Genomic DNA, 27,140 nt, shown 5'->3' with positions numbered 1-27,140 from the left:
ACCCCCCCCGCCCCGCCCCGCCCTTCCCGGCGCGCCCCGCGCCTCGCTCCGTCCCTGACTACAGCTCCCGGCAGCCCCCGCGAGCGGGCGCTCCCTGCCGGCGCGGCGCGGCGCCGCGAGGCACGCCGGGAGCCGTATGCGGGGCGGGGGCGGCCGGCGGCGCGGGGCGGGGCGGCGGCGGCCGGAGTGCAGGGTGTCGGCGGTCCGGCCAGCGAGCGGCGGCGGCTCGGGCCTGCGGGCGGACTGACTGGCGGTCAGCCGGCGAGCCAAGGGGTCACGGAGCGAGGGGAGCGGGTAGCGGCGCTCCACGGCCGTCCTCGCCGCCTCCGTTTCACACCGCGGCCTCGGCGGCCCGGCCCGGCGCGGCGCAGCCATGTCGGGGCTCCTGGGGAAGCTGTTCGGGACGGGCGCCGGCGGGAAGGGCGCCGGGAAGGGCCCGTCCCCGCAGGAGGCGATCCAGCGGCTCCGCGACACGGAGGAGATGCTCAGTAAGAAGCAGGAGTTCCTGGAGAAGAAGATCGAGCAGGAGCTGGCGGCAGCCCGCAAGCACGGCACCAAGAACAAGCGCGGTGAGCGGCCGGGCCGGGGGCGGGCGGGCGGGGGGGGGGGGAGGCCGGGGCAGGCCCGGCCGGGCCGCCCCCTCCTCCGGCAACAGGTCTGCCCGGAGCGGGGGGGGGGGCCGGTTGGGCGGGCGGCTCGCTGTGGGTGGCACGGCCGCGCACGCCTGGCCGGGCTTTTACTGCTTTGATTGGATAGCGCGTTGCGGGGAGCCGGGACGGCCCCTTTCCCCGGGACAGCCCCTTTCCCCGGGCCGGCTGCTGGCGGAGCAGGCCGTGTCCCCCCCCCTCCCCCGGGCGGGAAGGGCAGACAGCCCGTGTCTCCTGGAGCTGTCTCTAAGGCGGGTGCCGCGTCACTCCTGCCGTGATCGCGATGTCGCGCAGTTTACTCGGCTCCTCGGTGGGAGGTTCGCTCCGGTTCCGTGTAGGGAGCGGCTGGGGAGACGACGCAGAGCGGGCGCTGGGCTGCTGCCGGCGGGTCAGTGCTCCGGCGGGCACTAAGGCCTTGGGGTTCCTTCCTTCCAGCAAGCAAAACTCTTCGCCTGTTTAACAGGAGGATTGAGTTAAATCCGGTTTTATTGCTGGCTAAAGCTGTGGGTGGGTTATAAATTGGTATTAGAAACTGGGGTTCCCCGGGGGGGGACTGGTCCCTCCTGGGGAGGCTGGCAGGAGGGTAAGAAGTGGGCTGTGAGCTTCCCCAAAGGCTCTGATGAGCTTCTGGCTTGTTCCACAGTGGCTGTTAGCAGTGGCATTCCCAGGGAAGCCTGTCCGGATTCCTGTGCTGGGCTACAGTTCAGGGCAGGAGGTGCAGCTCTGTGGCACCGAGAGCTGCTAACGCCTGACTCTGGGCCAGGTAACAAGGTTTCACTGACTGTAATTACCCATAACCAGTTCTGCTTGGAATCCCTACTCCAGTCAGCAATTTAAGCCTCCTCACAACCCTGAGAGCAGCGTGGTGCAGCAGGGCCTCTTGCTGTGTGGGCAGGACGGGAGCGAGCTCCCAGGTGAGTGCCTGCAGGGTGTGTGGGCAGCAGCTGCTGACCCACCTCAGCAGAGCCTCAGCTTATCAGAGTTTCTAAATCAAATTTATTGCATGGGTTTTAAGAAGCCTGAGTTGCCTGTGCAGGTTTCGGCCTAGTTTGGTAATGAGTTGTGAAGGAGAACTAAAGTACATCCCTTTCCAGCCTTCCCTTTCTGTTTTACACTGGTCCTGTTTAACTGCTCCTGAACTTCTCTTTCTGTGGCTGGCTGATCAGGGCTTTCTCTGCTCCACTGTAATGCCATCTCACTCACTGCCTCTCAGTGTCCTCTGGAGCACTTCAGGTTGTGGCAGGATTGAATTTCTTCAGAGGTGGAGGAAGGAGAAAAACCTGCCCATTCACTGGCAGGATTCTGGGTCAGACTAATTGAGGTCTCACAGAAGGACAGGATCCTGACGAGTAATTGAGGAGCTTGAAAAGGAGAAGGGCTAGGGATGCTCTTCTGCTGGAAAATAAACCCTTTTATTTTTTTCCAGAGGACTTTTGAAACTAAGAGGCCAACTTCTATTGCTGGGCTGCTGTGAAAGGCAGCTGGTTATCTGCTGTCTTACTGGGAAGTGAGTTCCCCTCAGGACAGAACTCCTTTATTCTGGGTGCAAGATGTCAGTCATCAGCTGAGCTCAGACAAGTTGTGGGGTTTTTTTCCCTATGCTGCTGTTTGGACTTTTCCCTCTCTGACTTCAGGCTGTTTTATACTTGAGAATTTGCATCGTTTTGGTGCAAAGTCACTTAAATCTGTAATTTAAGCAAGAAGTAAAAATGTTGGGTTTACATGTGAGAGTCTGTCTTTTAAATGGAAATACTTTGATATAGTTGAATGGTTTAAGTGAAACCAAAGCTAATGAAATAGGGATTTCTTTTTTCTATTGAACTGTTGGATCAACTTTTAAAAAAATACTACTTTAACAATCCTTAGGCTTTTTTAGCTCTCCAAGACTTAAGCAGATTACTTGGGGGTGGGGGGGTGGGTCCGTATATCACAGAATCACAGGTTTGTAGGGGTTGGAAGGGACCTGAGGGGATCATTGAGTCAACCCCCCCTGCCAAAGCAGGTTCCCTAGGGCAGAGCAGGTTCCCTAGGGCAGAGCAGGTTCCCTAGGGCAGAGCAGGTTCCCTAGGACAGAGCTATTTGGAGAGGAGCATACTCAGAGGCACGTGTACTGCTTCGCTGGGCAGTCGTGCTGGCGTTAAAGGTAGCTGCTGTGGTCAGGCTGGCAGAAGAACATCCCTGTCTGCAGCAGGAGGGCAGGGAGCTTAACCTGACACTTTAAAGCCACCGTGGCAAACCTGGGCTGGTATTTCTGTTTTCCCAGGGGAAAGATGGGCGTCTGGCACGCTCGGGGTGAGGAGAGGAAGCGCTCCCTGCTCCCCAGCACACTGTGCGATTGTGCGGGTGCCAAGCGCCCGGCGTTTCTAAAGGCTCATTGACTAATTCCTGCTCCACTGCTGGAGCCCAGTGAAAGCACAGAAACGGACAGGCCTTCTGCTTCTGCTGCCTGCCCCAAGCACAGGCAGGGGGTTTATTAATTCATTAACTTCTTTTAGGTGTATATTTTCCACAAGCTGCACGTAGAACATCCAGGCTGTGTAACAAGGCAATTTCTCAGGAAATTCTGAAGTCAAACTAGTGTTTCTTAGCATGGGAAGCTTTAAACTTTCACTAAAAGTTCCTTTTTCAGGGTCTTTCTATGTTTTTCTGGCTGCTTTATGATTACCGTGCCTTCAGAGGAACACAAGGTATTTTAATAGGCAGAATTATATTTTTTTTCCCCTAACTTCACTAATTCTTTGTCGTGAGTCCACAAGTATTGAAATGGCTCCTGGGGGAGGGAGATGGCAGCAGTCTCCTGAGCGGTAGGTAGCTTGAAGGCACCTATGCAGCTCCTACAGCATGTGATGGAGACCCGTGGTTCTGGCTTTGCCACACTTTTGTCTGCAGGATGAAAAACTGCCAAGGAGAAGGTCAATTGTCTCTAAAAGGGTTTCTTGAAAAGAAGTGAGTTAATATTCCCTCTTCTGGGAAGAACAAAACTGCCTGTGTCTTGTTCTCTGCTGTCTCATGGAAATATCCAGCCTCTTCTTTGAAGAACAGCATCTGTTCTGCTGGGTTTCCTTTCTCAAGAAGCTCTTCCACACCTTTGCTCTAAGCCAAAGCAGGGTCCCTAGGACAGGTCACACAGGTCGGTGTCCAGACGGGTCTGGAATATCCCCAGAGAAGGAGACTCCACATCCCCTGGGCAGCCTGTCCCAGGGCTCCCTCACTGGGTAAAAGTTCTTCCACGTGTTGGTGCAGAACTTCCTGTGCTCCAACTTGCAGCCGTTGCCCCTTGTCCTGTCTCCACAGACACTGAAAAGGGGCTGCCCATTTCCCCCTGCATTCCATGCTTAAGATATTTATAAACATTAATAAGGTCCCCCCTTAGTCTTCTTTTCTCCAGGCTGAACAGCCCCAGCTCACTCAGCCTTTCCTCGTAGGGGAGATGCTCCAGGCCCTTAATCGCCTTCCTAGCCCTCCTCTGGACTCTCTCCAGGAGATCCCTGTCTTTTTTTATTCCAGGGAGCCCAGAACTGGACACAACACTCCAGGTGGAGCTTTGCTGTAACAAAAGCAGTGTGCTGCTGGGAGCAGGATGGGAGGGAGCTCTGTGCTGCTGCTGCTGCAGCCCGTTATTCCGCTCCAGTTTGTCAGCACAACATTGTTTCACCAAAACAGGCGTGTTTAGCAGGCACTCTGACCCAGCTGTTAGGTCTTGCCAAGGGTTTGGGAGTTCTGATGCTCAGTGTTGGGTTTCAGGATAGCTCAGGCAGATCTTAATCGCTGCTGCTCCAGTTTTCCTCCTTTCCTTTGGGCTGTTGCTGGGTCACACAAAGCCAAGCTGCCAGAGGAATGGTGCACACACACAAAGCAGCAGTGGGTGATTCCTTGATCTGTGACTGCTTTGGGTGTAACACTCCAGAATCTCTTCCTGGTGGAAACTCAGGGCTCAAGTGATGTCTCAGTGTGAAAGTGACAGTAGGGAGAGAAACCTGACACGCTGCTGGGGTGCTGCTTTGGTAAGTTCTCTGTTCTAGAGTTGGATCTGGGGTTTATCAGTGTGGTTCTGTTCCTGCCTGCCTCTGGGTTTTACCTTTCCACTGAGGAACACGAGGCCTGCAGGTGCTGGGATCCCAGAATCACAGAATTGTAGGGGCTGGAAGGGACCTTGAGAGATCATCAGGCCCAACCCCCTGCCAAAGCAGCTCCCCAGCTCATATTGCACAGGTTGGTGTCCAGATGGGGCTGGAATTTCTCCAGAGAAGGAGACTCCACACCCCCTGGGCAGCCTGTCCCAGGGCTCCCTCACCCTCACTGGGGAAAAGTTCTTCCCCATGTTGGTGTGGAACTCCCTGTGCTCCAACTTGCAGCCATTGCCCCTTGTCCTGTCCCCACAGAGCACTGAAAAGGGGCTGGCTGATTCCCCCTGCATTCCATGCTTAAGATACTTACAGACATTAATTGGATCTCCCCTTAGTCTTCTCAAGACTGAACAGCCCCAACTCACTCAGCCTTTCCTCATAGGGGAGATGCTCCAGGCCCTTAATCATCTTTGTAGCCCTTCTTTGGACTCGCTCCAGTAGATCCCTGCCCTTTTTATCCCAGAGAGCCCAGAACTGGACACAACACTCCAGGTGGGGCCTGACCAGGGCAGAGTAGAGGGGGAGGATCACCTCCTGTAAAGCTGACATTGAGCTACTCCACTAGTAAATAAGATCAGGCTTGAGCAGGAGTTTCCTGTCAGCTCTGGTCTCTGTTAGCTAGTGGGTTTTCTTTCCTGAGGTCAGAGTTTCTCTTTGACTATAGATGTTTTTCAGCACTGGTGTCTGGCTGCACAAAACGGGTGCAAAACCACTGCTGGACTCCTGCTGTGTAATTCAGGCTTTTCCTGGAAGGAGAACACCCCTGTGCTCCACCCCACACGTAAAAAAACAACCAACAAGAACGTTGAGTGTAGGCTGAAGCAAAAATTAGTGGTTTTATGCCTACCTCAGGCTAGCACAGTGCTGTCACAGCCAGGTCAGTTCTGCTGGCTGCTCAGATGGAAAATTAACTCTTTACTATCTGACTGCCTTTTTTCCACCCCTTTTTTTTTCTTTTTTCTTTCTTTTCCTCTCCCCTCTCCCCTCTTTGTGTGGCAGTGGATTAGTTTGCTGATCCAGCCAAAACCCAACTCCTCAAAAATACAACACGTATAGACTGTTTTCTGCACTTAACTGCAGAAATGCTGGAGCTGGCAGGAGAGGGAGCCAGGAATGCAACTGGAAGAAGGAGGGCAATTCTGTCTTGCCTGGCAACAGTCCCCTGCTTGCACAGTGCAGAGGTATTACTGCTGATAAAATCTGAAGGCGATAAAATCAGAGGGTGAGGTGTACCCTCCCAGCCAGGAGGGAACTGGTTGTTCAATAGAAACTGGAAGCATGGCTACTTGATGGTGTGGAGGTTTTTATTTAGAGGTTTGAGCTGTTCAGAATGTTGCAGAGAGAAAGCTGCAACCTCAGGCCTGGGGCCAGGCAGCCTCAGGTGACCTGTGACACATCTTAGACGTGTTTTTAAGGTCCTGCTTGCCATTTGGCAAGAGAAATGATCTCTGCTCCCAGAATCAAATAACCTGCACTTGGTTTTGTTTGCAGCAATCATGAGATGCTGATGTGGAGGAAGCAGGAGTCCTACAGCAAACACTATCCAGCCCTTCTTGCAGTACCCCAGCCTGCCTTTGCTGTGCTCTAACTCCTACTCTAATGTGAAATGCATCCTTGAGTTCCAGGTGCACAAGGCTTCAGTGCAGGGGTACCGATAGCTGTGCTGGCACAACCTGAGATTAACTGCTGGGCTTGGGAAGAGTTAGGTAATCAGCCTTTTAAAAGAGGTGTTTAAAACCCAAAGGATGCTTTCAGATTGCAGTTCTACCCAACCTGTATTTAACAGAGGATTTTTGAGTCAAATTGCAGTTGTATAGAGAGGTTTGGGAGGGATGGGGTGTTCACACACAGAGAATCACAGACTCACCAGGCTGGAAAAGACCTTTAAGATCATAAAGTCCAACTGTTCCTGTCCTGTGCTAAACCAGATCCCTGAACACCTCATCTACCCCTTTTTTAAACACACCCAGGGTTGGTGAGTCAACCCCCTCCCTGGGCAGCCTGTTCCAGGCCCTGACAACTCTTTTCAGCGAAAAAGTTTTTCCTCACATCTGCTCTGACCCTGCCCTGGGGCAGCTTTGTGCCATTGATGCCACATCTTTTAGAAAAGTGCCACAAATGAAACCAAAACCCACAGTGCTTCTGCCAGATGTGTTTTGGTAACTGCATTTGATGCAATACATCCTTCCTCTGTTCCTGTTCTCTGTCACACCCTGCAGACAGAAAACCCAGCATGTTTGTAAACCCTGACCTTGGTTTTATTGCTTTTTCTCTCCAAATATATTAGATGTTGGGGTTCCAGTAGCTCCTTAAGCTCCAGCCCTGGTTACAGGATCCTGCTCGAGGGGTGCAAGTGCGAGTTCAGAGCTGTGATGTGCAGGTGATGCAAGCTGCTAATTTGGTTTGACCCTCTTCTCTTTCTGTTTAGAAACCTGCTGGGTTGTTTGTCACCAGCAGACTCTGTGCTGAGTTGTGCAGTGTTGTCTGGATGTTGTAGGTCTTGGTGCTTGTGACCTTCAGGCCTGTCAGTCTGTTCTTCCCTCTGGCTGTGCCTGGTAGCTGTCTCCAGGCACCATCTCCTTGAGCAGCACAGCTGACTTGCACGGTGGGAGGTGGGAATATTCCCTCCTGCCAAGGTTTACACTGGGTTTTGCCTTTGATTAGAGGACATGGTGCCTGTTCAGGCTGGATTCTGGTAAGAACCACGTGCTTATGCTTGAACATCATCTGGTCCATGCAGCAGGATCACAGGATGGCCTCCTGGGGCTCTGGGTATGGCCAGGCACCGTGTGCTCAGCTGTGCTCTGTGTGCAGTCTGAGGTGGTGCTGGGCAGGCAGGTTGGCCTAGGAGAGTGCTGTATCAGGGCTTGGAATTAAAAGTAGTCACTGCTGCTTACCCAGCAACTCTTGGTTCTTCCAGGCCTGAAGTGAGGAAGGCCATGGCCATGCTTCATTGCTGAGCAGGAGAACATGGCCAAGGGAGGGACAGTGTCACATTGAGAGCAGCCTGTAGCCAGTGCTGTCTAGGAAAAGGATTATTTTAGTTTTTTCCCCCAAAACTGTCTTGCATTTTCTCTTTGGCATTCATGAATGACTTCCATTAGAAAGGTGTCACCACCTCTAATCTCTTGTAGGGCTCCATGCAGACTCTGTTGCCTGCACCACTGCCTTGAGTGGACACCCTTGCATGAGGTCTGCAGCAGCTCTCTGTGCCCAGGTGCCTCTGAGTTTCCTGTTCTGGTAGCCCAGCCTCTCCTGCCTGCCTGGGGTGCTCTGCTCCTGGGTGCTCATACTTGCTGGGAGCAGCAGCAGGCTGAGGCTGTGCTGGCTGGTGGCATGTGCTGAGTCTGGCTGGGAAGAGACCACAGTGATGATTTTTGGCAGCTTTTAGCTCTTGGCTGTGAAATCCCCATCTGCTTTGGAAAACCCCTGAAGTTTTTACCAGACCCTTTCTGGGTTTTGGGGCAGTGTGTGCTGCTTGTTTTGTTCTAGAGACTTTGCATAGGGTGTGCTGTGACTGGGGAGGATGTGGCCTGACCTTCTGCAGCTTGCAAGACTCTGAAAGTTTCTGGGGGGAGGCAGTGAGGTGTAAAGTCTGTTTACTCAGACTGCTTAAAAACGGATGATTCTTGCAAAACTGAAAGCTGGAGCTTCTCACAGGCTTTAACATGCTTTCCATCAGGTTTGTAGCCAGGCATCCAGCAAGTGAACTCCTGGCATGAAGTGCCTGGAACAAAATAGGACACAACTGGAGAATCCTAAACAGGCTGTGCATCAGATGTGGACAGACCTTTGCCTTTCCCTCAGGCAGCCCAAGGCTGCAGCTCATAGCTGATAAGGAGTTTAGTTCTGTTCCTAATCATCCTGGTTGAGTCTTTGAGCAGAAGTTGCTGAAGATGCTGGCAGAGGAGGGCAAGTCTGCTCACAAGGATGGGGCTGGGTCACAGGTGAGGAACCTGAGGGCACACTGGACCTTCCTCATGGCCAATACTGAGGGCAGTGAAACAGCCACAGTGACCTGCTGGGGGGTGCACAGGGAGGTGACATTTGCTCTCACTGAAGCTCAGTGCCTGGCTGGGCAAAGGCAGTGGTAGTTCTGCCTGCAGTGCTTGGCAGTTGGGAGCCCAGTCAGAAAAGGTCTGCTCTGGCTCCCTCCAGGTTCATTGTCTCTGAAGCCTTGCCAGTAACTGTTTTTTGAGGGGTTAATGCAAGTGCAGGGTAGTTATACAGACAGCTCTTGTCATGCAACTGATTGGCAGCGAATGATGAAGGTTTGGGGTTGTCCAGATCTCCAGGATGGCCATCTCCCTCGTGCCCACCAGGACGTGCACAGTGATCCCTGTGTGCAGCAGGTGAGGGCTGAGCTCAGAACAGGCTCTGTGGCTGCTCCTTTCCCATCCCTGAGCTGCTGCAGCTACTGGTGCCTCTGTGCTCAGCTGCCTCCTCGGCTCTTTACCCTCCCCTGGATAAGGGGAGCTGAGTCAGCCAGTATGTCTGTACAACTGATCACACCTGGAGTAGTAACCAGCAGTAACCCTTTCACTGCTGCCACCTTGCAAAGAGCAGTTGCTTCAAAGCAGAGCACAAGTTGAACAAGTCTCTGTCCCCATGTCCCTCATCCAGTAGGTCTGACGTGCTAAGTCAAGGGTTGGTTTAGGCACAAGGTAGACCAAGAGGCCTGGTAATGTGGTCACCATCCTGCTGGCACAAACCCCTAGGGGTTAATGTGAGAGTGCCTGTCAGTGAATTTGGCTGTGTAGCTGCGTCTTGAGCTCATTTGGATACTTGCTGCAGGTTACTCCATGCCTGCAATGTCTTTCACTATAAAACCTGTCATTTTGGAGTCCCCCTTTCTGGTCAGGGACACAAAACTAGTGGAGAGTGTCCAAAGGAGGGCAGTGGGCATGGGGAAGGGTCTGGAGGGGAAGTCTTAGGAGGGGCTGAAGTCCCCCAGTTTGTTCAGCCTGGAGAAGAGGAGGCTGAGGGGAGACCTTGTGGGGGTCTGTGGCTTTCTGCTGAGGGGGAACGAAAGGAAAGATGCTGATCTCTCTCCACTCTTTAGTGGCCAGAGATAGAACTCAAGTGAGCATCATGAAGCTGTGCCAGGGGAGGTTTAGGTTGGGTGTCGGGAAGAGGTTCTGTGCTGAGAGGGGGGTCGGGCACTGGTACAGGCTGCTCAGGGAAGGGGTCACAGCCCTGAGCTGGGCTGAAGGCAAGAAGCATCAGGATGATGTGCTCAGTGCCATCTCTGACTGGGCTGGGCCTGTGTGGAGCCAGGAGTGGGACTTGATGGGCCTTACAGGTCCCTTCCAGTTCAGGAGAGACTATGATCAGGCTGTGATCAGCAGTGCTGGCTGTTTCACTACTGTGGTGGTGTGTTAAGTATTCAGATACCCATATTGTGTTGCTCCTCTGTGGCTTGGCAGAAGCTTACTCAGGTTTAAAGATGTCATGTTTGCTTCCAGGTGACTTCACAGAGGTTGCTTGCATGTAGTGGAGCTGAACAGGAACAGAAATGCCAGGGTGACTGGAACATCAGCTGATGATTCTTCAGAAACTCACAAGTGATTTTTGTTAGTTGTGAAATAATCCAAGTTGATAGACAGCAAACGTCACGGTGGGCTGAGCAGGAGCTGTGCACAGCCATCACAGCTGCCCTGAAGGCAGCACCTTAGTGAAATGTCTTGACATCATCAGCACATGCAATGTCTTGGGAGAACAGAGAGAGGTAGAAAGCATCTTCTGGTAGGTGCTTCCCTGGCAGCACCATCAACCTGCGATGCTGGGGCTGCAGGAGTGATGCTCAGTGCTCTCCTGGCTCCTGGAGCCGTCGCTGCCTCGGAGTGTGGGATTGCTCCCACAGAGACTCAGTGCTGGCTTCATGATGCACTGTGCTGCTGCCAGTGTTGAGAGGCTGACTTGAGAAGCACAAACTTCTTTTTAGGAAATAAATGTGGCTTGTTTTGTTTCCTTTATCACTTCTGTGCTTCGAAAAGTTTGTGTTTCCAAGTTCTCCCCCTTTAGTCCTTAGCATTGGAATCGGAGCTTTCATGAAAAATGGTGAAATTTGCACACCTAAAACCAGCCAAACTTCACCAGATGAGATGTTAAGAAAAAAGCTAAATATTGTGACAGCCTCAACAAAACTCTTAGACTTGGCAGCATTCTACTAATTATTGCCCAAAGCTGGAAGATGCAAGATGATTACCCAGACAGCCACTTCTTTCTTTCCCCAGGAAGAGAAGGTGTTGAATTGGGCCATGGGAGGATCTTCTGAGTTTTGTGACTTAATCACCAAAATTTTGTTGCCAATCACAGGGAATTTTGTTGTTTGGGTTTTCTTCCTTGTGAGAAAAGAACATCTTGAGATACTTAAGAAGAGGTACTTGTGTTCTTGTGAAGCTAGAACTCAACCTGATGGGCATCTGGCAGGGCTTCATGGGGAGATGCTATTTTTTGCATTTGGATTACTATTAAAAATTTCAGCACTTGTAAATTAAAAAAGAAAACCCATAAAGAGCATTTCCAGGCTGTGAGGATCCCAAGGAGTGCATAAGAAATGTACTTTTCTCATCCTAAACAGGTAATATTTGTTGAAATCTGAGTAATTATCACCTGTTATATATACTTACAAAAGTCTGCTGTGAAATAGGGTGCTGAAGACTTTTAACGGCAAAGTTACTGGGCAGCTTAGAAGGGTAAGGGAGGATAACTTACCCAGCAGCCTTAGAAAATATCTAGTTTTATTGTGAAAGAAGAAATGTATTCTGGGTACATCAGTTTTGGAGATGCCTTGCAGTCCTCTGCCATCGTCCAGTGACATGCCAGAAGTGAAACAAACTGGGAAATATGGTACGTGCTTTGCTTTCAGAGGATGGATCAGGTTTGATGTAATGCTTTGAAGCTTTAGGCATAGATGATCTTGGCTGGTCCTGGTTTCTTCAGGCTTGTTCCAGCTCTTGGGTGGAACAAAAGCATTGGCTACTTCTCTGTAACTGGGATCTCTCTTTCCTGGATTTCTCATTTGGGCTTCAAATCTCACTGTAGTTGACATGTATTTATTTGGTTTTTGGGCCAGGCAGTTCTGGACTCATCTAGAGATTATTTTCAAGAGGTTTATTGACTAGAGAATGGTTGCCTTGATGTTGGAGGTGTGCCTGTGTTCTGGGTGCCCACCACTGTTTCCTGAAGCAGGCCAGGAGGTCGCTCTGCAGCCCGTGCAGCGTATTTCCATCAGTAACTTTCAGCCTGAGCGAATCACTTGCTGTTTCAGGAACAAATAGCCCTGTGATCATGGATTCTGATGTTTAGAAACACCCTTTCTGTGTGCAAATGACTGGCAGTGACTCATGGTGAGTAAGGGAGCGGGACAAGGAAGTAGTTATGCTTCAAGTGTGGCTGCCTGGCTGGGCCATGGGATGGGGAAACTTAAGCACACACTGGTGCAAAGGTCGAGCTGATGCTGGTCAGGGCACTGAGCACTGCCAGGGGGTGGTTACTGGTTTGTTTGGGTATTGTGTGTATCAGAGCTCTGATTCCTGCTTTATCTTTCTCCTTTGGTCTTTTTCTCAGATACTTTAATTGTTTTTCTTTAAACCAGGAGTGTTTATTGTCAGTTTAATCCTCGCACAGTAGACTAAACGTTCTGGCACTACTTTGCCTGAGAGGAAGTTGTAATCTCATGTTTTAAGTACAGATGGGTCAGAAGCCTTCCTGTATTCTCTGCCTGGGTTTGCATGCTTTTTCAGGGTGGTTTTAAGCCATTGCTTCATCTCTGAGCTGAGAATAGTTGCTGTCCTTTGAGGATGGGGTTTGGCAGCTTTTTCAGTAGACAGGCACAGAGAAGGATCAGCAGAGCACTGAGGCTGAACTCTGCTCACTCCCTGCTACAAGCACAGGAGGCTGGCACAAGCATGTGAGCTGCGTTCAGGGAGCTGTGCTGGAGGCGTGGGGCCTGGCAGGAGAGGAAATGTGTGGTGATGGCCTCAGACATTCAGCTTGGAGTGAGGTTGAGACCTGTGTGTATCCTCTAGACATCACAGATCTCAAAAGGGGATCCTCACGGGAAAGGAAATCTTGCTGCTTTGCGCTGTGTTAGCCTGGGAGGTGATGTAAATTGATTCTTAACCGTGCTTCAGTTCCTCTCTCCCAACCACTGTCACGCTGGGATGCTTAAAATCAAACCTGACTTCTTAGAGCTGTGACATTTTGTGCTGTGCCATCAGCGTGCCTCAGTGTGGCTGTGTATTTAATGAGCAATCAGTTAGGAATATGCTAATGTGTTAGCTAAGCAGCCATGCTTGCTCTCTTCCTCTTCAGTCGCTTGTAAGAGGTCTTCCTGTTTGTTTTTGTGCAGAGGAAACCTCATGAACATGCAAGCAAGGCTCTGCTGGAGCACAGGAGGGGTACAAGTATTTCCAGAACTTGGAACAGCACCAAAGCAAAAATACTGGGGCAAAAAGCTTGCAGGACAAGGTTGCTCTCTAGCTGTTGTATCTAGAGTAGTTACATGGTTTTAGAAATACCCAAAAAGCTTTTGGAAACACCCTGAAAAGATCTGACCTCTTGGACCCTGAATAGAGAATTAAGAGGGTGGTGAGGCCCTGGCCCAGGGTGCCCAGAGAAGCTGGGGCTGCCCCTGGCAGGGATCCAGGCTGGATGGGGCTTTGGGCACCCTGGGCTGGTGGGGGGTGTCCCCACCTGTGGGGGTGTTGGCACTGGGGGGGCTCTGACATCCCTTGCCACCCAAACCAGTCTCTGAGTCAGTAGCATGTGCATCTTGTCAGACCAGCTGGTCTGGGACGAACATTCCTTGGTGCTGGTGGCCTGTTGTGGTGAGATACTGCCTGGATGCTTTCGTACTGGATTTGGTTTGAGCCTTCACAAGCACTCTTCTGCTGGGGAACAGCTTCTTGAGCTAGCAAATCCCTGCTGAAAGATACTTACTCAAGGCTACATTCAGCAGTGTGAAAGAAGTTTGATAAGGCTGGTTGGATTTACATGTACGTCTTTATCAGCTTGTAGCATTGGAGGATGTTTGTGAATTGTTTTAAATTCCCCTTTTGCTGCTTAGGAATTTGTTTGAGATACTGCAGGCAGTTTGCTGATTTGCTGTGGGGTGAGATGGGAGCAGCTGCTGCCTCAGTTTCCCCTGCTGCATGTCCGTGCTGCGGGCAGGGCAGCCTCTTGCCTGCTGCTTACCCCTGCCTGCCGGAGCCTCTTGTTTATCCCATCTCAAGGACGTCAGGGGTGTTGTTTGTGGTTTAACTTGCTGCTGGGTCTAGTGCCAGGAAGATGGAATGGTACCTTCAGAAACAGCAGAAATAACAGCGCTGCTTTGTGCTGAGCAGCCTGTGGATGGTACACGGTGTGATGTGTGAGACTGTCACCCGCTGTTGATGGTCTCAGTCGGTGTCTGGGCTCTCTGCTAGCGGGGTCAAGAGACCCTCATGTGGGAAGCTCCTCTGCAGCTGTCTTGTGCTGCTCATTTCGGCGTGGCTGACACGTGGCACACATAATTTTTCAGGCTGTTGTGGAGATTTTTCATCCCATATTAGTACAGCTGGTGCCTGTTGGCAATGGTGGCTCTGCTGCTGCCATTCCTTTTGTCGTTTGCCAGAGGGACCCTATGAATTACATGTGAAATTAAGTTATTTCTTCCTTTAAATTGGGTTAATCAGGGTAATTAACCCATGTCTTTTCCTCTGGACAAGAAGCCTTTCTAATTTAGGTATCAGTGTGTTTTTTAGCAGACTGTTACAGAGGGGGGAAGCGTGTGCTCTGAGCCCCCACTCAGGGCAGATTCCCTGGGTTCACACATGTGTGGACCTTGATACAAGTGTGGGTTTGAGTTAGGTGAAACTCGTGACTTACACTTCCAGTTGTTCCCAGTGCTCTTTGGTGTAACTGGTGGTCCCTGCTCCTCTCGAGACATGCTTTTGCTAGCAAAATTTGGAGTTGCAAGTATGTAGGAAGTCTTAGGTTGTTCCTTGGGCTTGATCCACTGACCCACTATGCTTTCCTACGGAGGGTAGTTAAAAGCATGAATTCTACTGAATTGCTACCTGTGTAAATACCCCGCTACCTCTACTTGGCCTACAGATGTATAAGCATCACTTGTTTGTGGGGGGCAGTTAATTTACAATCATTTTTTCCACTCCAGCTGCAGTACTGAGCAGTAAAACTGTGTTTTCATTACCTTGCTGACTTCTTATCATAGGGAATGTTTGTCCTATTTCACTGACAAACCGCTGTAAATACTACAAGCAAAACCTCACAAGAGCTCTGTTACTAATCCCCTTATGTACAGGCTGGAAGGCTTTAGAAATTAAATTCTTACAGATAGCATTTCTTAAGAACAAAGGGATGTTTTCTGGGTGAGCAGCCGTGCTTTTCTGACCATGAGTGCAGACAGTCTGCTGGATTGAGTCTGCTCTTTTCACTTGGGGCTGTGTGTTAGTCTGAAGGAGCAGTGACTGAAAACCGTAACACAAGTTCCTGTTTATCTGTGTTGGAGGGCTGGGTGCTGCCCTGGTAGGCGTCATAATGAAACCCTTGGTATCTTGTTACTCACCCTGCTCAAACAGTACCTGCAAAACTTCTGCTGGAGCTTCTCAGGGGGGTGTACTGACAGAAATTCACATCACTAGGAAATTAAAAATAGCAGTTCCATCAATTGAAGGTAGGAAGTGCATTAAAAAAATTCAAACAACAAACACCCACCCTCAAAAAAAAACCAACAACCAAACCCAACTTTTTATCTGTTAAAAAGTTTGAGTTCTTAAAAAGGCTGTCAGATGTTCTTCAGATGTGCTTTTATATGTGTTTTTATGTTCAAATAATTGAAGCTGACAGTCCCATCTAACGGCTTTTGACTCAGCAGCTGTTTCCCTGGACTTGCCCTCCTCTCTGGAAGCTGATGTTTCTGTGTAAGTGGGAACTGTGGAGAGTAGAGCCTGCTGCTTATTAACACTGAGACATTTTACATTGCCTGGCCTATGGAAAAGAGGTCATAAAGTATTTCTATCAATTTTTACTGGTCAGAGCTCTGACATGAAATGTTCACGAATAAAAATTGGCTCCAACATCCCACTTGTAGCTGATAATAAAGACAGCAAATAAATCAAAATGGCACATGGAGAAGATAATTTTGAGCCCGTTCACCGTCTCCTAATGGGTGTCAGGAGTCACCTGCTTAGTTTTAAATATATTACCTTGAATGTAATTGTAATGGTATATATATAACTGCTTTTTTCCTGAGCACATCTTTTTTTATGTACTCTGCTGGAAACTTTACTAAAATTCAAATAAATTGCACCTTCAGTTTTGTTATCTGCTGTTACTCTTCAGAGGATGTTTAAGTGCATGCAATTCATCATGCACATTGGACTTAGAAGCTAAAAGCCACGCCACGTCTGTTCAGGGTACAGTACGGGTTGTAAAGGTGGTGTAAATACTGAGTGGTTATTGTCAGGGTCTCGCTGTTGTCTTGGGGAAGGGAATTTCCCATGTAATGATGGCATATTTGTGCTGTCATTTGCTCTGTGCTGATTAAGGGATTGTTAACTGAACTGTCTTTGAGGTCCTTTCCAACCCGAACCGTTCTGGCATCCTGTGGGTATCAGGCACTTTGCAGAAGGTGCTGAGCCTGGTCCAAGGGCCTTGGAATCTCTAAGGAAACCGTCACACTGTTGGGAAACAGGCCACCTGTTTCTAGAACAAGGTGGGGTGCTGGTGGTCCCTCTAGGTTCTGGGTGGTGGGCAAAGTCTCTGTGGCTGTGCTAGAGAATAAATGCTTTAACCTTAATATATATATATATATATAATATATATATTATATATATATATAGTTGCAGGTCCTACTGAAGCAGTTCAACAGCAATTACAGCTGGGTATGAAATGACATAGCTTGCCTACATAATTACCATCTTGGAAGCAGTAAAGTCATAATTAGGAGTGTGGGTCCTGAGGACTGCCCCGTCCATGGCTGCCTAATGCCATGGAGAGCAGAGGTGGGCTGTGTGACATGCTGACTTCAAACACATGTCAATCTCCTGTGTGGGTATAATGCTGAGGGTGGAGTTGTAGCAGTTCTTGCTTTTGCCTCCAAATGGACCCTTACACTGGAAATTCCTTGTCAGCTTGGAGCCACGGGTATTGGTGTGGTGAGAGAGAGGGCTGAAAATTAGGAAATCAGTGCTGAGGGAGAGGTTGGGAAAAGGAACTTGACTAATGGTCTTCAGTGAATGTGACTTCATAGAATCATAGAGTGCGCTAGGTTGGAAGGGACCTTTAAAGGTCATCCAGTCCAATCTCCCCGCAGTATTAAGTATTTCTTTAGACATAGAATCATAGAATGATTAGGGTTGGAAGGGACCCATGGGCAGGGACACCCTCCATTAGACCAGGTTGCCCAAAGACCCATCCAACCCAGCCTTGAACACTTCCAGGGATGGAACATCCACTGCCTCTCTGGGCAACTTGTGCCAGTGCCTCACCACCCTCATACTGAAGAATTTTTTCCTAATATCCAATCTAAATCTACCCCCTTCCAATTTAAAACCATTCCCCCTTGTCCTATCACTCCAGGCCCTTCTAAAAAGTCCCTCCCCAGCTTTTCCTGGGAGTTCCTTTTCAGGGACTGGAAGGCCACAGTAAGATCTCCCCAGAGCCTTCTCTTCTCCAGGCTGAACAATCTCAACTCTCTCAGCCTGTCTTCAGGACAGAAGTGATCTGGTAGTGACGTGGCTTTGTAGCTGAGACCCATACTGATCAGGTGCTGCACCAGTGCCTGGCAGCATCCACCAGCCTGTGTGAGGTGAGTGGGAACAGGGCACAGAGCATCCCACACCAAGGTGCATTTGTGTCCAGGAGCATCCGTGAGAGGAGCACTGTGCAAGGGCTATGCTGCTGATTGCAGCAAGGAGAATCCTGAATGTAAAGTTCAAATCCTCTTCCTGGGGTGACGGGGGGACGAGTGTGGGAAATGAGTTGCCAAAACTCACAGGTTGAAATGAGCATGGCTGACCTAAATTAACTTGGTGTTTTCTTACCTTTTCAGCTTAATAAAATCTAATAGCTTTAAACAAGACTTTACATTAGTAGATAGTTAGGGAAGGGGAAACACAGATGAAAATAAATCTGAAGAAGTTGTGATGATTTAATCTGAGGCACTGGATGCCTTGTTTTACATTCCTCGGTGCTCATAGCTGCAAGAGGTTTCAGTCTCCTGTGTAAGATTTTCTTTATTGCAGAAACTCATTTATCACTTTGATGCTAATTGGCCTGTGTTAAATATTTATGCTGAACAGAGCTTTATGCATGGTCCTGTGTTTATGCTGGGACTGTGTGTCGATCCTTTTAGGCTGCTGAAACAGGCATTTCCATCAGTCGGAGTTCGGGTGGGCACTGTGGCTGTGGGGGTCTTTGTCCTTGTATTCACCTTATGGGGGAGAAGGGGAAGGTACAACAGTCTTCCTTGGTCACTGGGTCTGGAGGAGTTGGAAACATTTCTAGAAGATACCACGAATCCATTTTAAGTGTTCATTTCAAAGGCAGGTTTTAAGATGAGCGTGGTTAGATGCCCATTCCTAGGCAGGAGTCTGTGTGCTGGACCTCCAGATCCGAGTGCGATCCGTGCTTGGCTGAGATGCAGCAGGTACTCTCCAGGAGCTCTCTAGGTGGGAGATGGGATGCTGTCTTCCAGGTCTTGTGGGGAGAACCCTGTTCAGTTCTGCAAGCTAGAAAATTCAATACCACATAAAAACAGGAGCCTTGATGTATGTAGTATGTAGGCAAGTGAGAAATTAAGGATTTCCAAAACGGAATGAAGGCTGGGGAACACAGTTCTGGGACAGTGAGCTGTGAGAGCAGGAGGGGTGGGGGTACCCAGCAGCCCTGATAAACACTTCTCAGCACAAGCTCCCTTGCCATGATCCTTGCTGTGTTTGGTGCTTGAGCAGCTTGTTTATGAAGTCCATAAGCATGAAATGTAGCTAAAGCATAGCTGTTCTCAGAGAAAGCTACAGCAGAGAACTGGTGGTAACTTGTAGTGCTTTACCTGGGGTTGTGTAACAGTTATAAAACCTCTGGTTTTGCCATCTGGTTTCTCCATGATGCACGAAATCCTCAATAAAGACTGTCCTGTCACTGTGGGACACTGTGCCAGCATCTGTCACTGTGTAAACGCAGCCTATTAACAGCTTTATCTGAGCAAGACAACTTCATGTAGCCTTAATTAAACCAGAAGTGCAAAATTTCCCAGACTAAACATCCCAGCGATGTGTGGCTCATCCCTTTATGATCTGGCATAAAGCTGGAATGTTTCACGTGGTGCTTGTGTTGTGCTTGACTCTGCAGAGCGACTGTCATCCTTTGTGCTACCCGAAAACCTGGTCCCGTTCCCACTCCTGTCAAGTGGAAAGCTGCTGTTGATGCAAATGAATGTTGGGCTGGCCCCAAAACAGCAGGGAGATTCACTGCTGGTTGGAGGGAAAGTCCGTGAAGGGGCTTGGTTTGGGTCTCTGGCTTGTGTTGGAACAGCCGAGGTGACCTGTGCTCTCGTGGGTTTGCTAACTGCTCGGTCAGCCTGTGTACTCTGCGTGCTTGGCAGGCTTAGCTGTCACTGCACAAGGTGCCTTTTTTATTCTCTAATAGCTTAGTGTATTTTACAAGGAATCAAATCCAGCACATTCCTAATGAGCTGAAGGGCTGTGGAGGGCTTCTGGGTGCCAGGATGTTACCTTGAAGGACTGTCAGGCTTCTCAAGATGGCATCTGACAAAATACACAGGGTGCCTGCAGGCTTAATCTGCTTTTGGGAGAGGAGCTACTTTGTGTTTGTGGCAGGAACATACTGCTCCTGTCACAAAGTTGTCATCCCTCTAGGAGGGGAGATAAGAAAAGCTGTCTGCTGTTGGGATTTCCTCCTAGTCCTCCCCTTACCCCCCCCCGCCCCAGTCTTCTCTGGAACCCCTAACAAGGGCGCAAAGGTTTGGAATAACACCTTGAAGATTTAAAGCCTTTATTTGCTGCCGACTGGTCTGTTAGGAGGTCTGGGATGTTGATGTTTAGCAGCGCTGATGCTGTATCATGTCAGCTGCTTCCTGCGGTGAGTCTGATGATGAGAGTGCTGAAGAGATACGGTGTGCACGTGGCTGGGCTCAGAAACCAAGAGCAAGGCTTGGCTGAGATTGTCAAGTGCATGGGTGTGTTATGTGACCAAGACTGTCACGCAGCAGACAGATCTGTGCATATCAGGAGGGGAAGGAGCAGGGCCATGAAGGGAAGCTGTACTTATGTCTTGCACCATGTGATACTTATGTTGTCAGGCAGCAGTGCTCAGTGCTTGGTAGGTCTTGTCCCCCCTGCAGCTTGTACCAAATTACATACAGGCAAGGTTCTGTGTAAATCTGGTACACCATCAGCATTTGGGAATGGACATGCACCTGTGTGTCTTGGGAAGAGCCAGCTCTTGACTGTCTTTACTCATTGAATGAGTGGAGCATTGGGGAAGGACCTGGAGAAACCTGGCTGTGTGGCGAGTTGGACCAGTCCTCCCACACAGGTCATCCCTGTGGGTGTGGGACCTCTGTGCTGGTGCTGCAGTGGGTGGGGCCTCTTGCAGCGATCAGGCATTATTTTTAATATATTACTTGCTAAAACCAATTGAAGTGATGACATCTCTCATCTCATGTCTCAGTAGTGGCTGTAGTGTGGGCAATACACAGTAGTAGGAGTAATACCAAAGACAGTTTGTATATAGAGATTTCTGTACACACACAAATGTGTATTTCCCAGCATTAAGCTGAAGAAACATTTGTCTTGCTTTGTGTTTGAATGAGTTTCTTCTCATTCATTCTCATACCAAGAGCTGTGCCTTGCTGTATGAGGGGTGATGGTGAGCAGAGATCTCTCTCACCTGGCATAGTGAAGCTTGCTGGTTGCAGCACAGTCTCTGGTTTGTGGGGTGTTACAAGTGACTGTGCTGTGGATTCTGGATCCTTGGCTTGCATCCTTCGTGTGGCAGGGGGTGGACAGCTGGTGCCAGACTGCCTGGCAGTAATTTTATTGGAGGCAAACACAAGGGTCAGGCAACTCAGCTTGCCTAGGAGGAAAAGGAGATGACAGATAAAATAAGGTGTTAAGCATTGCTGTGAGCTGAGTGGCATTTGGTACAACCTGGAAGTGGCTGTTTGGGCATAAATCTCACAAACTTTACCCTTTCCTGTGTCGTTCAGCTGCTCTTCAGGCCCTGAAGCGTAAGAAGAGGTACGAGAAGCAGCTTGCGCAGATAGATGGCACGCTATCAACAATTGAGTTTCAGAGGGAAGCCCTTGAGAATGCCAACACTAACACTGAAGTGCTTAAGAACATGGGCTTTGCTGCCAAAGCCATGAAGGCTGCTCATGACAACATGTAAGTTACTCACTCCCTTCGGCATCTTTCCGTAGGACCTTTAGTTTGTCGTTTGTTTGATCTGCTACATGCCAGGTGTTTCACAACCAAAGGTAAAGCCTGAGTAGCAAAGTTTTCCTTTAAAACCCTATATTTAACTTAAAAAAACCTAGCTATTCTTTCCTATCAAACAAATTGTGCCAGTATTGATGCCTCCTCTGTTTGACACCATTTTATACTGCACAACGCTGCCTTTGCCCAGCAGGAGGCTAGCACCAGTGTAGGCTAAAGCAGCGGCGATGGTCCTCCAGTTACAGGTCTACCCAGTAACAGCAAGAATGTTAAGCCTCAAGGAGAGCCTTAAACTTCGTCCTGTGTGATTGAGTTTGTGTCTGTAGCAGTAATTAAAGGTAAACTGCATTCCGGGAATGTTGTACGTGAAGGAAAGTATTGGAGCTGTAATGTAATAATGCTGGCTCAGGGAACAGAGCAAATGATTATTAATGCCAGTAATGCAGAACAAACCTCTTCAAATGAGGTCTGTCTGGGAGCTGAGCTTTTTAGAGAAATCTAAAAAATAAATGCATAATTTTATTGAGACTGAGAGGGATGAAATTCAGGTTTGGATACCAAGTGTATTTTGGGAAAGGACCTTGTGAAATGTCACCATCATGTGGCATTTCTACAAAACCCAATAAATACAGTCGTTTCAGTGCTGACTGGGAAAGTGCCTGATTATATTGAACTCTTTTCTTTCCTTTCCAGGGATATTGATAAAGTAGATGAATTAATGCAGGACATTGCAGAACAGCAGGAGCTGGCAGATGAGATTTCAACAGCCATCTCGAAACCAGTAGGATTTGGGGAAGAGTTTGATGAGGTAAGCTTGAAATTTGCTTCTGCTTATATTCTAGAATCATTTTGGTTGGAAGAGACCTTTAAATTCACTGTCAACTTAATGCCACCAAATCCACAACTAAACCATGTCACTGAGTGCCATGACTTCTAAATACCTCCAGGGATGGTGACTCATATCAGATCTTTCTCTTCAGATCTGCGTATCGCATGTGTCTAGGTGTAGTACTAGGATATAAAATGCCTCCTACAACTTCTTACTAGCTGCTCCTACCAGTGCATACAGCAGCTGTAACCCTGACTTTGTGCTGAGAACGCTCAGATGTCCTGATCTGAAAATGTTTGTACTTAGATTTCTTCTTTTCACTGCTTTCCTCACCCTCCAAGACACCTCATACAGCAATTCAGATGGAGATTGAGACTCTTTTTCTGATCTTACTTGTTCAAGCTATTCCCTGTCATATGACCAACTAAATCTACTTACTGATAAATATAACATTTTTTTCCTTTTCCTAGGATGAACTCATGGCAGAACTAGAGGAATTAGAACAAGAAGAACTAGACAAAAACTTGCTGGAAATAAGTGGTCCCGAGACAGTACCACTACCAAATGTGCCCTCAATATCAATACCCTCAAAGCCAGGTATGTATGGTGCTTTACCAGAAACATCTTGGGCTGTCAGAAGGTACACATATTTAACCACAAGCTTCTCAGGTTGGAGAGCTCTAGCTGCAGGCAGCACAGATGTCTTCTTGAAATTGCTTCATGAATCACAAATTACATCCAGCGCTGTTCTTCCGTGGGGGTAACCTGCCTTTCATAAGAACCATGAAAATTAATAGCTGTTAACACAGGAACAGCTTTTATCTATTCTGGTGCTACCAGTTTATCTGCAGCGTGGATGATGCTCAGGGTGGTGTGGGGATGAGGAGAAAGGAAGAGCCTTCTACCAGTTGCTGCTGGCCTGAGAGGGAAGTGATCTTGCCAAACGTACCGAGGCTGTAAGGGGGAACAGAGAGTGAATTAGCTCTTGGATTCTGTCCCAGGCTGATTCAGATTCACACGTTGAACCATGCTGCCTTGCTGCTGCTTTGTGTCTTGATTTGATCCCTGGCTTTTGGGAGGAACTCACCTCAGAACCTCCTCTTTGGGGACAGCTGTTGCCTCCTCTGAGGTTTGCACGTACTCAAGCCAGGCAGCACCCAAACTTAGGGTCATCACAGTCTTAAAGTGCACATATCTGGGACATTCTAGTTAGTGGGATGATTTTATATGGAGAATGGGCAAGAAATGTTCCTGTTTACAGACGCTTCAAAGCTGCTGTTACATCTGAACTGATCACTCTTCTATGAACCCAAAGTGAAATATCATCGAGCTGGAGTTCCTCTGGCACACATTAATGGGACGTGAAGCTCTACTAGCCCATTTTGCTGAATCTGCCTTAATGTATTATGAATAAGTTGTAGACTTTGCAGCTCTATTTCATGTACCTACTTAGGAAAAAAGTCCAAGAAACCAGAGGATTAAACAGTCCCAATGGGCCAGTGTATCTATAATTATCTTGCTCCTTTTCCAGGCTTAAAAGGACCTGGGAAGCAGCAGATGCTGCCAAGCAGCAAGGTTCTGCTTTGTGTGGGATGCTATGAACTTTGATGAGGAGTGAGTTATTCACAAATATCCTAAATCTGAGACTTTATCTAGATTCACATCCAGCAATGGGAGAAACAGTTCAAATAAATGCCTGCATTACCTTTTTAATTCCTAGCTGGCTTAATGACCTTTATTCTTGAAGTATTCTTTGAGTATCACAGCATCACAGAATCTTAGGAGTTGGAAGGCACCAAACCCCTGCCAGAGCAGGGTCACCCAGACTAAATCACACAGGAACTCATCCTATGGGTATGGACATTATGGACTTGAACCCAGATTCACTCTTTGCGTTGTCACAGATAGAAGTGACCACACATGAGTAAGAGGCTTTGTAACTCTGTATTTAAGTATTGTGCACAGTTTAAGACTTGTGGAGACATAGTACTTCCTAAAATAATCCAACCAAACAAATGCTTTTATACTAAAAGCTGTGAGAATGCAACTTGGTGTTTTATAGGGGTTATGTTAAGCTGCTTTTGGATAGAAATTGGGATTCCACTGCTGTATTTAAGTGGCACGTTGCTGTTTGCTTAGCTAAAGCTGCCTCCCAGATTGGCATTTGGGAAGCCTTGAGGTAGTGGTGTGGTGGTGGGTGGGCATTTTGTGTGGGTGCTTTTTTTTTTAAACTCAAGTTGTCTTTCACTTAAAATTGATTTAATATACACTGGGATTAGAAGTTTATTTCTGGTAATCATGGGTCAGACATTCAAAGGGACTGCTTTACCTTACAACACAGGTACATGCTTGGTGTGTCTGTTGGAAGTAATGTGTCTGTGTGGTGCAGCTGGCTCTTACTACCTCTGGTTTTAGTCATCAGATGGAAACTAAGTGTGAGCTTTCCAGCTTTTCCAGTTCTCAGGAGCTGTCTGGATTTTGACTTAATCAGTCTGATTGAGAATGTTTTTTGCTGTAGCCTGTCAGTAAATGGATGTCAGAAGGAATTCAGGCCAGAGCCAGTTCTGTGTGACGGAGGCAGGAAGAGCTTAATTTAGGAAAACAAATTCTGAACTTGTACAAATGATAGGCCTTGGGTTTGACTTGAAGTTGACTCAATTCTCTCTTAGGCAAATGTCTCATGTGGAAAGACACACAAACTGTTTTGAATGTGAGTGATTTGACTCCTCCTCCCACCAAAACGCTGTCTGAGGAAATTACTTTTTCTTTCTCCCCCATCCTTTTTTTTTTCCTGTATGTTTTGCAATAATTGCAGCTATTTCTGGGTTAAAGCCTCTTTGCTGACCTGATGGCTTTCATTTCTGGAAGCTGGACTTGTCCTGTAGTGACAGACAGCAGCGTTTGCTTCCCTGGAAGGACCACAGATGACAGCGGGGGAGTATGTAGGCTGCTGCTTAACGTCCAGGTCCAACCAGCTACTGCTGAGCTGGAGGGGAGCAGCACTTGAACTTGAACTGAGTCACAGGTCTCCAAACTCTCCTAGCTAGATGGAAACACTGTACCCTCATTTGAGGACTTAACGATGGAGAAAGGAATGTGTTTTTCTGTAATGCTGGAGGTGTCAGGCAAGAAGCTGAAGACATGGGGTCTTGTGCGTGGAGGCTTGGTGGTCCTGGGAAACAGCACACACCACTGGTGTACACATCCTACCCTGCATGCACATTTGCTCTCTTCCTGTTGAATCTTTCCACTTAGAGTGGTACTATAGGGAAGCTCATCCCAGTTTGGCTCCCTCAGAAGGCACCTTGTACTTCTGTTCACACAGGCCTGGTGTGTTTCCTTTCCTCTGCAGGCATTTGGTTCTTCATTTATTGGCAAGGGCAGTGGCCAGGAGGCTTCTCTTCCTGCAAAGTCGAGGCAGGGTTCAGTCAGGATTCCCACTCATTCATTTCCTTTTAATATTTTGCAGCCAAGAAGAAAGACAAAGAGGAAGAAGAGGATGATGACATGAAAGAGCTGGAAGCTTGGGCAGGAACCATGTAACCACAGCAGTAACTGGCTGGAAAGACTTTGATTTCCTGTTCTGGGTGCAAATGTGTTGTGTTGAGGAGAAAGCATAAGCAAAATGTCTTTATCTTTAATTTTTAACCCAAAGCAGTGGGAACTGCATTGCTGTTTTCTGCATAGAGGAAAGAGGGGGAGCAGGGGGAATTGCCTGCTGTTTGTGTGGTTGAATTTCTGTAAAAAAAAAAAAAAAAAAAAGAGTTTGCAAAATGAAAACATTCAGCTTTTGGACTGTGCTACTGCCACTGCTGGACCTTCATCTTCAACAGTTTGGGCCATATTGAATCGAATTAAGCTGAAAAAAAAAACACTCTGTAATTTTAAGTCAGTTTTAGTGTGTCTAGAAGTCTTGTTAAGGCATTTAAAACCAGGAAAAGTCGTAAGCCACCCTTGGCTTCTTATTGTGTTTAGGTGCAAGAATGCTTTAGGGTTTTAATTCTTTGCAAGTTCTATTTATATCCCTCGACTGCTGTGTGGCCAGCCCTGTGTTCGTCACCGCAACGATGTAGTCGCTCTTCCCATTTTAATTGGTGATAATGATTTGCAATTGACAACTGCTACCTTGGGAGTAGGGAAGATTTGAAACTTCAGTTGTACATTTTTCTACATAGCACTACAATGTTTATTGCTTTTTTGTGATAATTGATAACCCATTCAGATACATGCACACAGTTATTTTAATTAAGAAACTACTATGGATTGCACTGTATTAAATATCTTGATTAATTTTCATCTGTGGCTTCTGTTGTCAATTCTTTTGTGATGTTTGAGTAATCTGGCTGTAACTTAGGTGCAGTTTGGCTTCTTTTGACTTGAGTGACATGTGTTCTTTAAAGCTAGCTGGAGTGTGGTTGTGTGGCTGCAGCTTAGTGGTATAAAGCTGTTCTAGTGTAACAATGCTCCGGTCTACCGTGTCAAAATCCCCAGTCTAAGAAGAAACCAAAGATGAATTAATAGTAGAAGGAAGAGGTTTAGGGACAGAGCTGGAAGGCTTGGCTGCTTCTCACAGCAGTGATACCTGTTGTGCATGGTGCTAACACATGTGGCATTTTAAAGCAGTGCTGTCATAGGAGATAGGGACGAGCATCTTGAGTGCAGTGAAGTGTCTTCATAGAAGTGTTTTGGGTATAGATGGGAGAGAAAAAAGAAATCCCATCAGCACTGTTAATGCTTGCTAAGGTTACTGGTGCAGAAGACCAGAAACCAAGTGATAGACAGGGATGTACTGGAAAGAGTCCAGCAGAGGCTATGAAGATGATTAAGGGCCTGGAGCATCTCCTCTGTGAGGAAAGGCTGAACAAGCTAGGGCTGTTCAGCCTGGAGAGAAGAAGACTAAGGGGGGATCTTATTAATGTTTATAAATATCTTAAGTGTGGGATGCAGGGGGAAATGGCCTTTTCAGTACTCTGTGGGGACAGGACAAGGGACAATGGCCTCAAGTTGGAGCACAGGGAGTTCCACACCAATATGGGTAAGAACTTCTTCCCGGTGAGGGAGCCCTGGGACA

At 48.2% G+C, this 27,140-nt stretch overlaps 1 protein-coding gene across 1 annotated transcript; it reads left to right on the top strand.

The window, feature by feature from the left end:
• Window positions 1-183: 183 nt before the first annotated feature.
• Window positions 184-26,359, top strand: CHMP4B (charged multivesicular body protein 4B). Its single transcript, XM_084271696.1, has 5 exons — window positions 184-569; window positions 21,012-21,189; window positions 21,934-22,048; window positions 22,540-22,666; window positions 25,539-26,359. The coding sequence occupies exons 1-5, from the start codon at window positions 374-376 to the stop codon at window positions 25,610-25,612; spliced, it is 690 nt and encodes a 229-aa protein (XP_084127822.1). The 5' UTR covers window positions 184-373; the 3' UTR covers window positions 25,613-26,359.
• The last annotated feature ends 781 nt before the right edge of the window (window positions 26,360-27,140 follow it).

Source organism: Gallinula chloropus, assembly GCF_964237585.1.
Source record: "Gallinula chloropus genome assembly, chromosome: 16".
NCBI lineage: Eukaryota > Metazoa > Chordata > Aves > Gruiformes > Rallidae > Gallinula > Gallinula chloropus.
Note: the sequence above shows the minus strand (reverse complement) of the source record. Positions and strands in the feature narration are given on the sequence as shown.